Genomic DNA, 12,484 nt, shown 5'->3' on the forward strand with positions numbered 1-12,484 from the left:
TTTCCTTTAGGCTAAATGACGCTCTAGCTTTAGCTGCCTCTGCTTCTGCTCGTGCCCATGTAGCTGCCATGCTAGCACTTAGCACTGAGCGCGAGGAGTAGCGAGAGCTTGAAGTGTGGGATCTACCATCAGAATGGTCTTTGTAACCTTGCATCTTTGTCATTGCATCAACTGGAACAGCTGCCTGAGCACCTCTATCCTGCGCTGTCATCTGCTGAGGGGTAGCCATTTTACTGTACTGTTCTCATCTAGCATGAAACAGCAAGTTAAACTCGTTTCCTCATTATCTTCCCCAAGGAACAGGCAGAGTGTCGTTTTTGGACGAATTTAATGAAGAAAAGGTAAAACTACAATAAATACAAATTACACAGGTAAGTATAACATGCTACAAATTATAGGATAACTTCTTTCTTTTACAGGTTATGCTAATCTTTTAGCCTTCCAGGTAAGTATACGTCTAGTTAACCAAATCAAATAGTCACCTAAAATATCTAACATTTCTTTTCTATTTTCTTACAGGTTTATCAATAAACTTACTGGCTTTGCCGCAAGAAAACCCCAGGATTAGATGTGCAGGGCAAACATAACATCCATCTGCTGTGTCATTACATGTGCCTTTTCTGTCTCTAATCAAACTAAAATGGCTGCCTTCCTTTACCTTAACAGGAACTAGAGGTCACAGGTCAAATAACAAAGTCTTCAACTTAAGAGTCCTTTTTACAAAATACAAGTTTCCCTTCCCATTACATTACACTAACTGACCTGTAGGCTATAGCACATAAGCCTATTCTGTTTTCATTTATTAGCATTTGTTGTGATTATATAATCAAATGACACTCATGATAACGTGAAATAGAAGGACAGGAGATAGGTGATTGATGTCTACAAGCACGAATTTCACGAGACAAATTAGAACAAACTGTAAAAAAAATCTTGCCATGTTTCTCTCTGGCAATTCATTTTTGGATGACTGTAGATAGTTGTATTTTAGCCTACGTCTTCGTAGACAGTAGGATACACCATTAGGCCATCTTGAGAATAAAAGACTTCACAGCTGCTAACGATCATCCTCCACAACCACGAGGATAGGTAGGCTAAACGGTCGTTCGTCGCCTTTTTGCTTCTTATTGTAAAATCAACTGTTAGGGCATACACAAGTGGTCGGCATCCCGGTCAATATTTGATATTAAAATTTCAATTTTGAAGCTATTTGTAACTATGTGTAGCCTATGCAACCCGACTGTTGGCTTGCCTACCACTCTCTGCAGTGCCTTGCCTACCATTCTTGCCTACCACTCTAGTTGTAAACAAACGGTCACATGACATTATGACGTAGGTGCAAAACCTTAATAGCGCATTTAACATGCACAGAGTGCAACCCAAAGCGCTCCACATATAAGACATTGTCATTGACACAGACTAACAAATACAATAGATGCCGGACGGAGCGGCGTAGTCGCCAGCGTACCCGTGACACCAAGACATACATTTAAGAAATAACAAACACAAAAGATGCCGGACGGAGCAGCGTAGTCGCCAGCGTACCCGTGACACCAAGACATACAAGACATACAACAAACAAATTAATAAATAAAATAAATAAAAATTATTTTTAGTCCAATTTCCAACCGGCTGAAAATGTCCAAGGGCAAAGATGACCCACGTGAAAACTGCGCACAGCTGTGTCTTCACGATGCAACACCAACAAAGTTCTTTATAACTGACCAACCCGGAGAATTCACTGGCAGTCTGGAGGGCACTGGAAGGACTGGACAGTCCGAATTTGTGATGGGCGACCCTGCTGATTATCAGCTCGGTGGTCCTAGACAGTGACCGTTTGTTGTTTGTTGTTCATGGTTGACGCTGTCATCAGAGTCACCAGATCACACTTAGCACTCAATCCAGACTCCAGGCACCGGTAGATGCTAGTATGGCAGCTCGCATGTCAGCCGCAGCTCGGTGGTCGTGGCAGCTGCAGATCTCTTGCAGATTGAAGTTAGGCACCCTTGCTGAGCAATCTCTCCGTCCAGACATTGGATGAGGGACCTCAGAGACATAAGGCAGGCTAGCCAAGGCGCTCATCAGCCCAATGGAAGCTGGTTAACGTTAACTTGACGTTGATGGTGTCAGCCGAGTTTGTTAATCAGAAAAAAGGACTAAGAATAACACAAAAACGATCGATAATAACATAAATGAAGAGACATTTAACTAGAAAAATAAATACAAAAAATTAACAGAACATTACATAAAATTACGAACATTACATAAATACAAACAAAAAAATTATGCCAGACGGAGCGGCGTGTCTCGCCAGCGTCCCCGTAACCTAGCAACCAATGGAAAAATGGAGAAGGTGACAGAACACCAGTCGAGAGACTCGTTTTAGTGTCTGAGCATAGGGAATTGTTTAACATGACTGCACAACTTTACCAGAACATACCAAAAGCAATAGCCAACGTGAGTTTTCTCTTCCGCGACATTTTGATCCACACGTAACGTTAGTCACTTTGTCTATCGCAAAAAGACGCTTCCGGCTGCTTTTTGGAACAATACGATGGCAGCTTTTTTTTCAAACTGTGTCAGAAAAAGACGCTTAGTCTGAATGTACCCTTAACAGGTACTGTACCATTGAATTTCTAGACAACTCCGTTCTGAGTTTGACGAGCGTAGTAACAATCAAAGATTCTAGAACAGAGCTCCGCTCTAGAATCTTTGGTAACAATAACTAGGGGGCGTGGCTTTTGCGAACGGTCAATTGACCGATCCCAAGCCCCGCCCCCTTTTACTATGTCACAATGAGGACTTCGGAGGACCTCGGTCAACCTCGGTCAATTTTGAATTTTCTAGTGTCCATTCTGTATGACAATACGCCGGTAATGCGAAGGCTATAATGCTTCTTTTGCGAATAGACTAAGTAACTAAATAACTAAAGAGCTCAAAAAGGTTAAAATATATGCCTGGGTACTTGTAGAAGTGACATCCGATATCCTGACCGTGTGAAACGCTACCACACACAGGCCTAACTTTGCATAACTTTGGATAGGCTGCTACTTTTCAGTAAAAAATCTGAGTGTGTACGAAAATGTTCCCTTTATTTGTGTTCATAACTACACACAAAAACATAACTAAACCTGGTTTCCACTGTTAAAACGACAACATAAGCTTACGCAAAAAATTATACCTACCTTGTAGGAACTGAACTCGCACACTCATACTCATAGCCTACTCAATCACGTATCGCCTTACACACAACAAGAATACTTTCAGCTTTTAGGCACAGGCTACCTTGCCATGTTTAACTTGGGATAGAAGACTGTTCAAAGAAATAAGCTAACGATCATTTTTTCAACAAACGCAATATCCTACTGCGATGCATTATTGATGGCTGAACAAGAGATAGTCTTCTAAAGATCAAATCATGTGCCGATTCAAAACTAGGCTTTGCTGTATAGGCTATGCAGTCTCGAAATCGCCAAAGGCCTACTACATTGCCCACATTTAGCCTAATCGGGCACTAATGAAGTCTCATGATTTGTCTGCAAGACAAATCATGTCTGCAATTGCTCTTGATAGCGTCTGCCTGTCATGCAGATATGTCGTGTGTGGTAGGTTTAAACTCGGATAGATCTAGTGGTTTCTTTTCAATACACTTGTATCATGTTTATTTGAACTCTTCCTTCTAAAGCAGCCATTCAAAATAATAAGTAGGCTATCGGCCGACCGAAGAGAAGCTCTCTCTCCACCTCCCCAACATGAGCTGCTTAACAAGGTAGTCACTCTCCCAAGTTGCGTGGGAACCAATTGGATCTGCAGCACACTTGGTCCCGTCTTCTATTAATCCTCGAAATATGGTTAGATTTTGTTATGGACACGTCACCATATGTTCGCACAGACCTGTTTATTGAATCAGTCACATCTGCATCAAATAAGGTAAACTACCTGCTCTGGATAACGTGCTAATTGTTTATCCAGTTAACATGCATCCCATTAAGATCCACGACACCGGATTTGTTTGTCCTCGATTTGTGGTGTTCCACCTTGTTGATAACAGCGGACATTGTGAATGTGTCCTTCCGCATACTGAAGGCCTTTCTGGCCTCTGTTTATTTAATATATCAATATTACTTGACGCCAGAAATCCAGCATACACTGTTACACTAGGCTAAATGGGGGTGCTGCGTCCCCATGTTGAACACGCGTTCTCACACACTTTCCTGCAAACTTGTCCGACTTAGCAACAGTAACTATGGGACTGACAATGGGAGGTGGGGCTTGGGATTGGTCAATTGTTTCTCATTTTCCCTTATTTCACTTTAGGCCCTACTTAAAACTCAGATGCCCACTACACACTCAGATGCCCATTACACACTCAGATTACACACTCATATGTCCATGGCACATTCTCCCTACACTCACACAGGAGAGCAACAGAACCCTTTAACAGCAGCACTGTGAGCAGCACAGGCTATGGGACACTGACCAGAGGCTAGAATGGAGGGGCTCACTGCTCTCATTTTCATATTCATTAATTAATTTATTCCTTCATATCTTCTCTACAAAGTGCATTTGCACAAACGGTTTTTAATGGACTAAGAATATCTCTAATGAAAGAGTATCAACAGCTCAATAAGTACATTCAAAATAGAAATATTTTACTTTGTAAAAATATAAATGAAAATAAAATATGGTATTCCACAATTGTTTCTCATATTCCCTTATTTCACTTTACTTGCAATTTAAAGTTTAAATGTGAAACCTAATTCTCTATTTGCACTTTTAAGTTTCCTATTTAAACCCATTTGACATGAACTCAAATAGTTTCCAATGTTAAACCAACTTTAGTTCAATGGGAAATGTCTCCAAGGGAATGATATAATCAAACTCAAATATTGATAAAATGATAAAGACCTCCTTTAAGCGTTCCCAACACAAAATAGGCTACTTAGTAGCAAATAACATTCACATGCAACACATGAAATACACACAATGTATCAAAGTCAAAGTTAAATGTACCCTGCTATGCTGGCTTTATAAACTTAAATGTCACCCTTGTTGCACTTGCAGGCCTGTACGTCGCTTGTGTTCGTTGTGACCAAAAGTTATACGGCCGATTCACTCAAGAGCAAAATAAAACATCTTCTCTCTTCTCTCTTCTTCTTCCTCAAACTCTGTTACTTCTGTTGTGACATGTTCTGTTTCAAAGGTTAACTTAAACATCGCAAACATTGCAACCAATAAACTTACAGAAAATCAAAAGATTCAAATACAGGCTATGATAGGCTCAGGTGATCAGGCTATATATGAAATAAATATATTTTGGCATAGTATATTCAAAACATTTTATACATGTATTAATATTTTCTCATGTAAGGAAAAGGAGGAAAACATAGCACAGGGCCACACTGTCCTGATAGGACGGGATCTGTGTCCGCGAGGAGATCGGGGTGATGGGGGATCCAGTCAGTGCTGCTTTTCTCACTGACCAGGGTCATCACACTGAGGGGCTACTTTGTGTTTTCTTCCTTCACTGTGTTCAGTCTCCTCAGCAGTGAGAAAAGCACTCAGTTTCACTCAGGAAAAGTCATTTACATAGACGTGTCAGTTCAGTTTGCATAAGTGTCGCAGTTTTATTTATAGCCCTCTGAGTTCACGTCTTCATGGCTAAGAGCTGATTCTCGTAGTGGACAACTCAACAATGACTTTTATCTTCCTCTTCCTCTGGACACTTGTCCTCTGCTTACAGAGTAATATATTTTTATATATTTCATTCTGTTTAGTATTAATGCGCAAAGATGTGTGAGGGTGTGTGTGTCTGAATTCTGATTAGTATTATGTCATATGTTAAATATTTCTCTGAATGTTCCTTGTCTTCTCTACAGAGTCCTATGGACAGGTCACTGTGACTCAGACTCCTGCAGTGAAAGCTGTTCAACAGGGAGGATCAGTCACTCTGAACTGTAGAACCAGCAGTGATGTAAATGATGCAGGGAAATCACGGCCTGATTTGTTCTGGTACCAACAGAAATCTGGAGCAGCTCCTAAACTCCTGATCAAATATGTCAAGGAACTGGTGTCTGGGACTCCATCCAGATTCAGTGGCAGTGGAACTCACAGTGACTTCACTCTGACCATCAGTAATGTCCAGGCTGAGGATGCAGGAGTTTACTACTGTCAGAGTTACCATAGTGGTGGTGTGTTCACACAGTGCTAAAGCTCCGTACAAAAAGCTCCCTCAGTCAGGCTCCACATGACTGCACTGCTGCTGCTGGAGCTCACTGCAGGTGGAGAGCAGAGAACACAAGTGATGTGTGAGTGTGTGTGTGTGTTTGTGTGTGTGTGTGTGTGTGTTGGTGCAGGTTGTTCTACTGAAAACACTTCTGATCATCCCAAACAGCCTGATAACTACTGAGTGCACTACTGCTGCAGATGGAGAGGAGAGTTCAGCCTGTGTGTGCTGTCCACCTCTGTGGTTCACATGAGGACTCATATGTCCACTGCATGGTCCCACTATGTGGCCATCACCAGATGCAGATGAAGGGGATCTCTGCAGTATAGTGTAGCACAGTGACCCCTCTACCCCACCTGCCCTCAGTCCACTGCTGCTGTCCGTGGTGCTGAAGCTCCTCCATTGTCCCTCAGTGTCCCTACTGGGCATTAGGCAGCAGTAATATCCAGAAAACTATAAAGTTGGGGGTCATTGTTGTGTTGTATTGATTTGTCTAGAATGGTGACTACTGTAGCTCTTAGTCACTCTAATTAAATGTTTTGTAAATGTTATGTAAATGCTTCATGTTAACCACACATAAGGATATAAATATCCCCAACTAGAGCTGCCAATATGTAAAGGTGCATATGTCATACTATTAGTTGACATGAAATGTTTACTTGCTAATGTTTAGTCCAAACATGTGCAGACGTGCAGCAGACGCTTGTGCTCCTGTGATGCTTCAGCACCTCCTGCAGCAGCAGCAGTGCAGTCATGTGGAGCCTGACTGAGGGAGGTTTTTGTACGGCGCTTTAGCACTGTGTGAACAGACCTTTACTGTGTGTACTGGTGATTGGTGGGGAATCTTAGCCCCTGGTGAAGTGATTGGCAAATCTTTGCTGGATGAATTTTGTTGGGACATCAGAAATTGAAGGCATGTTGCTTGTGCGCCTCAGAGGAGGGTTTTTGTACGGCCACTGATAGTGTTTGTATCACTGTGGTACACGTTTGGAGGCGGCACTAGACTTGACGTTGGAAGTAAGTAAACGGTCATACTTTTGGAGTATTCTATAGTTCTATTCTATTCTACTATATTCTATTTTATACCATGCTCTAGGTTGAAAAGGGTGTCGTTTAAAAAGTGATATACTACACCTATAAAATTATTATGACGTTGCTTGACAACGCCTTAGTTAGTCGCTCAGCTGCGACTTATCAATATTCCACAGCGTTGTGATAAACAGCTGAAAAAACTAACGATTTTAGCTCTAAAACTCATTTAGTATTAATAATTGATTTCATATTTATTTATTTCGTAAGTGACCATGGTATAAACGGGATAATGACCTTCGATGCGTCCATTATCAGAAATAAATGGACTTCGGAAGCAAAGTCGCTTCGCGTCAGAAGGTTCACGCCTCCGCGTCGTTCATTTATTTCTGATAATGGACACCTCGTCGGGCATTATCCCTTACCTGTACAATATTGTAGGTCTAAGCCGCTTATCCATAGTCTGATGTGTTCACCCAGAAGAGAATGTTGCCGTCTTTTCCTTGTCTCACAGATATATTGGCTCTTGGCTCTTATTGGGAGATTATGAATTCTGTCTTGTTTCTCTTCAACTCTATTTAGGAGAAATAAGGAGTAGAACAATAGATTATAGAACGTGAATTACACTTGCGCTAGAACTTGGGAGACTATTGGAACACAATGTCATAGGAGTGGAAAGTGAGACATACAAGAAAAGAAAAAAAAATATTTATTTCTAGGAGAGAAAGGCTAGACAAAGAACAGATGTTATTATGAAGTTCATGTCCTCTGGGTAAATTGTTATGCTGTTTCCGTAACAGTGCAGAATTTATGCTTTGGCCATAACTGTATTTTGCAACTCAAACTGGTTTATTTAACTGTAATGTTGCCAGCTTTGTATGTTAGATTGCCTATCATATGCATGTGTTTTCAGAAAATATGTGATGTTAGACTTTGTGATGTGACATCTGGTAACTCTAGTAGCTGCAACAGTACTGGTGTTAGTTTTTCTATTAATATTTCACTATATTTTTGTCTCCTGCTGTGAGTCAGAAAATGGATGATCTGTTAGATCCAAATCAACCTAAAACTTCTGATGCTTTTATTTGGACTGAGACATTTCTACACAATATTCTGTTCTTATTGCTATAAGTCTCAGTCTTCTACGACATATCTTTTGAGCCAATGTGCTGATGTTACCAACTGCCTATTACATCAACCTGCTCATGCTTGGTTAATCCATACTGATTAAAAAATATGATCTTCTGAACAAGATCCAGTGTATCTGTAACAGCATGTGGGCCTACTGTCATATACTGTAGCATCTGTAATATCATGTGTAGAGAGGTATTGATGTTTCTCAACAGACGACCTCTTTATTCCTCTCTCTACCTCTTTGGTTCATTTCTCAGGTGACACCTGTCCCAAACTCACAGTCCTGCCCCCCCTGCACACCAGCGGGACTTCAGCCACGGTGATGTGCCTGGCTAACGGAGGCTTCCCGTCCGACTGGGCGCTGAGCTGGAAGGTAGCGGGGAGCAGCAGGAGCGGGGACACCAGTGTCTTTGGCCCACAGAAGGACGGCCTGTACAGCTGGAGCAGCACCCTGACCCTCCCTCTCCAGGAATGGAACCAGGGGCACGCAGTGACCTGCGAGGCAAAGCAGGGCTCCCAGACCGTCACTGAGATCCTGAAGAAATCAGACTGCTCCTAGAGTCTCCTCTGTGACTGTCTTTCTTGATCATCTCAAATATGTGTAGCGTTGAACCTTTCATGTGTTTCAAAAAAGTACTAATAAAGGAGTTTGATGATAAGAGACTGGCAATTGTAGTCTTGTTCTTTGTAAATATTGGGAATCCTATAATATCAGTCATAAACTAACTTTAATTAACCCATTTACACTGTCATAGTTCAACATCATATGGGGAATTATTCCAATATCATAATGAACTATGAAGGGAGTGAAGTGCTCTCTGGAATTCAATGTTGATAGTCTTGTACTGAAGAATGTTGAAGATTTTTTTTTTTTTTAATTTTGATTAAAAATTAATAAGCCACTGACATGTTTCCTAAAAATAAAATGCTGTAAAGTAATACTAAATAAAAGAAAAACACGAGTGTCAACCATATGAGGTTTTTAGATATAATCAACAGAGTTAATGAATAACCTGCCTTCTGTACCATCATAAAAAGACCAATTAGACCTTAAAAGTACAGAAATGCTGATGAATCCGTATAAACTCTAGAACTCCCTCGTCAGTCTGACTTTACTGTGTGTAATGTGCCCTCATGTAAATCCCTTGAGAACACTTGAACATCTGGCGATAGTGCTGCTCTATTCTGGGACTAGCAGACCCACTCAGGCCTGGCAATGCAAATCCAAGTTTCCCCCACAGACTGCTCTGTTTCCTGGGTTACACCTACAGGCACAAACTGCACTGGGACAGCTGTGCTCAGTTACACGGCTGTACTTTCACTCAGGCCAACTCAGGTATTGCAGGACATGCCATTGCATGATGATGGTATTTAGTTTTAATTACATTAAGTTTTTTTAATTACGTTTAGTTACAGTAGTTTATGCTACCCTTAAACAACTAGACTATCATCAACACATCTACGAATGTTGATTTGTTATACACCGACCCACCCACCCATCCACACACACACACACACACACCTTTATCTCTTGGTGATCACCTCCCTCTACTGGTGGTGAATGGTAGTGAGTCACAGCTTTGAGCTTCATTAATCCATGCTGTTGATTTACCGTTGCTGTTGCCGCTCTCTCTCCCTTTCTCTCGCTCTCTTTCTCTCTCTTTCTCCCTCTCCCTCCCTCTCTCTATCCCCCTCTCTCTCTCTGTGAGGGAATTGGTATTGACATGTGATGTTATATTCATGAATTAAATCACTCAGTAAAACAGACATTTGACATCAGATATGGATCAAATGAAGAGTTCAATGGGAATCATGAGATACATGATACTGGAGCGGCCTGTTCCTGTGCCCATTACGTAATGCCCTGCAATCAATCAATCAATCAATCAATCAATCAATCAATCAACCGGTCAATCAATCAGTCAATCAATCAATCAATCAATCAATCAATCATTCATTCATTCATTCATTCATTCATATTTCATCATTCATCATTCATCAATCATCATTCATCATTCAGCATTCAGCATTCAATCAGTCTGTCTGTCTGTCTGTCTGTCTGTCTTCTGAGACATGGTATACATGATGTAGCTTCATTCACACTGTGTAAGGCATAGATATTAGAAAGCTAGAGACTGCATTGCGCCGCCATCTTGGTGAGGGCAACAATCACTGGAGGCCAATGGATGAACATGCGACTCTGACTGGAAATCAGACAGTGTCTCTGATTGCCCCCAACTGTTGCCCATAGACAGTAAGGTGTTTGCCCCCAAGTGTTGCCCATAGACAGTAAGGGGTTTGCCCCCAAGTGTTGCCCATAGACAGTAAAGGTGTTGCCCCCAAGTGTTGCCCATAGACAGTAAGGTGTTTGCCCCCAAGTGTTGCCCATAGACAGTAAAGGTGTTGCCCCCAAGTCTTGCCCATAGACAGTAAGGGGTTTGCCCCCAAGTGTTGCCCCTAGACAGTAAGGGGTTTGCCCGAAGTGTTGCCCATAGACAGTAAGGTGTTTGCCCCCAAGTGTTGCCCATAGACAGTAAGGTGTTTGCCCCCAAATGATGCCCATAGACAGTAAGGTGTTTGCCCGAAGTGTTGCCCATAGACAGTAAGGTGTTTGCCCCCAAGTGTTGCCCATAGACAGTAAGGTGTTTGCCCCCAAGTGTTGCCCATAGACAGTAAGGTGTTTGCCCCCAAGTGATGCCCATAGACAGTAAAGGTGTTTGCCCCCAGCAATATGGCCCTGCGTTCACACATGCGTGACATAGGCCTATAGAACTCGAAGGACAATGTGGTATTTAGCTTTCTAATATCTATGGTGTAAGGCACCACCAGAGCAACACCAACACCACACCACCAGTAGGTGGAGCTGTTGGACCGAAGACGTGTTTGTAGAATAATACTCTCTGGGGTTGGAGTCCTCCTGCATGCAGATAACCAGGGTCATGGCACCAGCATACTGTATGAGACGTCTTTATAACCAGGGCCATGGCACCAGCATACTGTATGAGACGTCTTTATAACCAGGGTCATGGCACCAGCATACTGTATGAGTGAGACGTCTTTATAACCAGGGCCATGGCACCAGCATACTGTATGAGTGAGACGTCTTTATAACCAGGGTCATGGCACCAGCATACTGTATGAGTGAGACGTCTTTATAACCAGGGCCATGGCACCAGCATACTGTATGAGTGAGACGTCTTTATAACCAGGGCCATGGGACCAGCATACTGTATGAGACGTCTTTATAACCAGGGCCATGGCACCAGCATACTGTATGAGTGAGACGTATTTACTGTATAACCAGGGCCATGGCACCAGCATACTGTATGAGACGTCTTTACTGTATAACCAGGGCCATGGCACCAGCATACTGTATGAGTGAGACGTCTTTACTGTATAACCAGGGCCATGGCACCAGCATACTGTATGAGTGAGACGTCTTTACTGTATAACCAGGGCCATGGGACCAGCATACTGTATGAGTGAGACGTCTTTACTGTATAACCAGGGCCATGGCACCAGCATACTGTATGAGTGAGACGTCTTTACTGTATAACCAGGGCCATGGGACCAGCATACTGTATGAGTGAGACGTCTTTACTGTATAACCAGGACCATGGCACCAGCATACTGTATGAGTGAGACGTCTTTACTGTATAACCAGGACCATGGCACCAGCATACTGTATGAGTGAGACGTCTTTACTGTATAACCAGGGCCATGGCACCAGCATACTGTATGAGTGAGACGTATTTACTGTATAACCAGGGCCATGGGACCAGCATACTGTATGAGTGAGACGTCTTTACTGTATAACCAGGGCCATGGGACCAGCATACTGTATGAGACGTCTTTATAACCAGGGCCATGGCACCAGCATACTGTATGAGACGTCTTTATAACCAGGGCCATGGCACCAGCATACTGTATGAGACGTATTTACTGTATAACCAGGGCCATGGGACCAGCATACTGTATGAGTGAGACGTCTTTACTGTATAACCAGGGCCATGGGACCAGCATACTGTATGAGACGTCTTTACTGTATAAACAGGGCCATGGGACCAGCATACTGTATGAGACGTATTTACTGTA

The 12,484-nt window shown here is 42.4% G+C and overlaps 1 gene segment (V, D, J or C); it reads left to right on the forward strand.

Annotated features, from left to right (window-relative positions):
* The first annotated feature begins 5,653 nt into the window (after positions 1-5,653).
* LOC121697038 lies at positions 5,654-9,059 on the forward strand. The segment is given in 4 exon segments: positions 5,654-5,744; positions 5,880-6,195; positions 7,206-7,243; positions 8,647-9,059. Coding segments are annotated over 4 exon segments (705 nt in total).
* Positions 9,060-12,484: the final 3,425 nt, after the last annotated feature.

Source organism: Alosa sapidissima, chromosome 22 (assembly GCF_018492685.1).
Source record: "Alosa sapidissima isolate fAloSap1 chromosome 22, fAloSap1.pri, whole genome shotgun sequence".
In the NCBI taxonomy this organism is placed as follows: Eukaryota; Metazoa; Chordata; class Actinopteri; order Clupeiformes; family Clupeidae; genus Alosa; species Alosa sapidissima.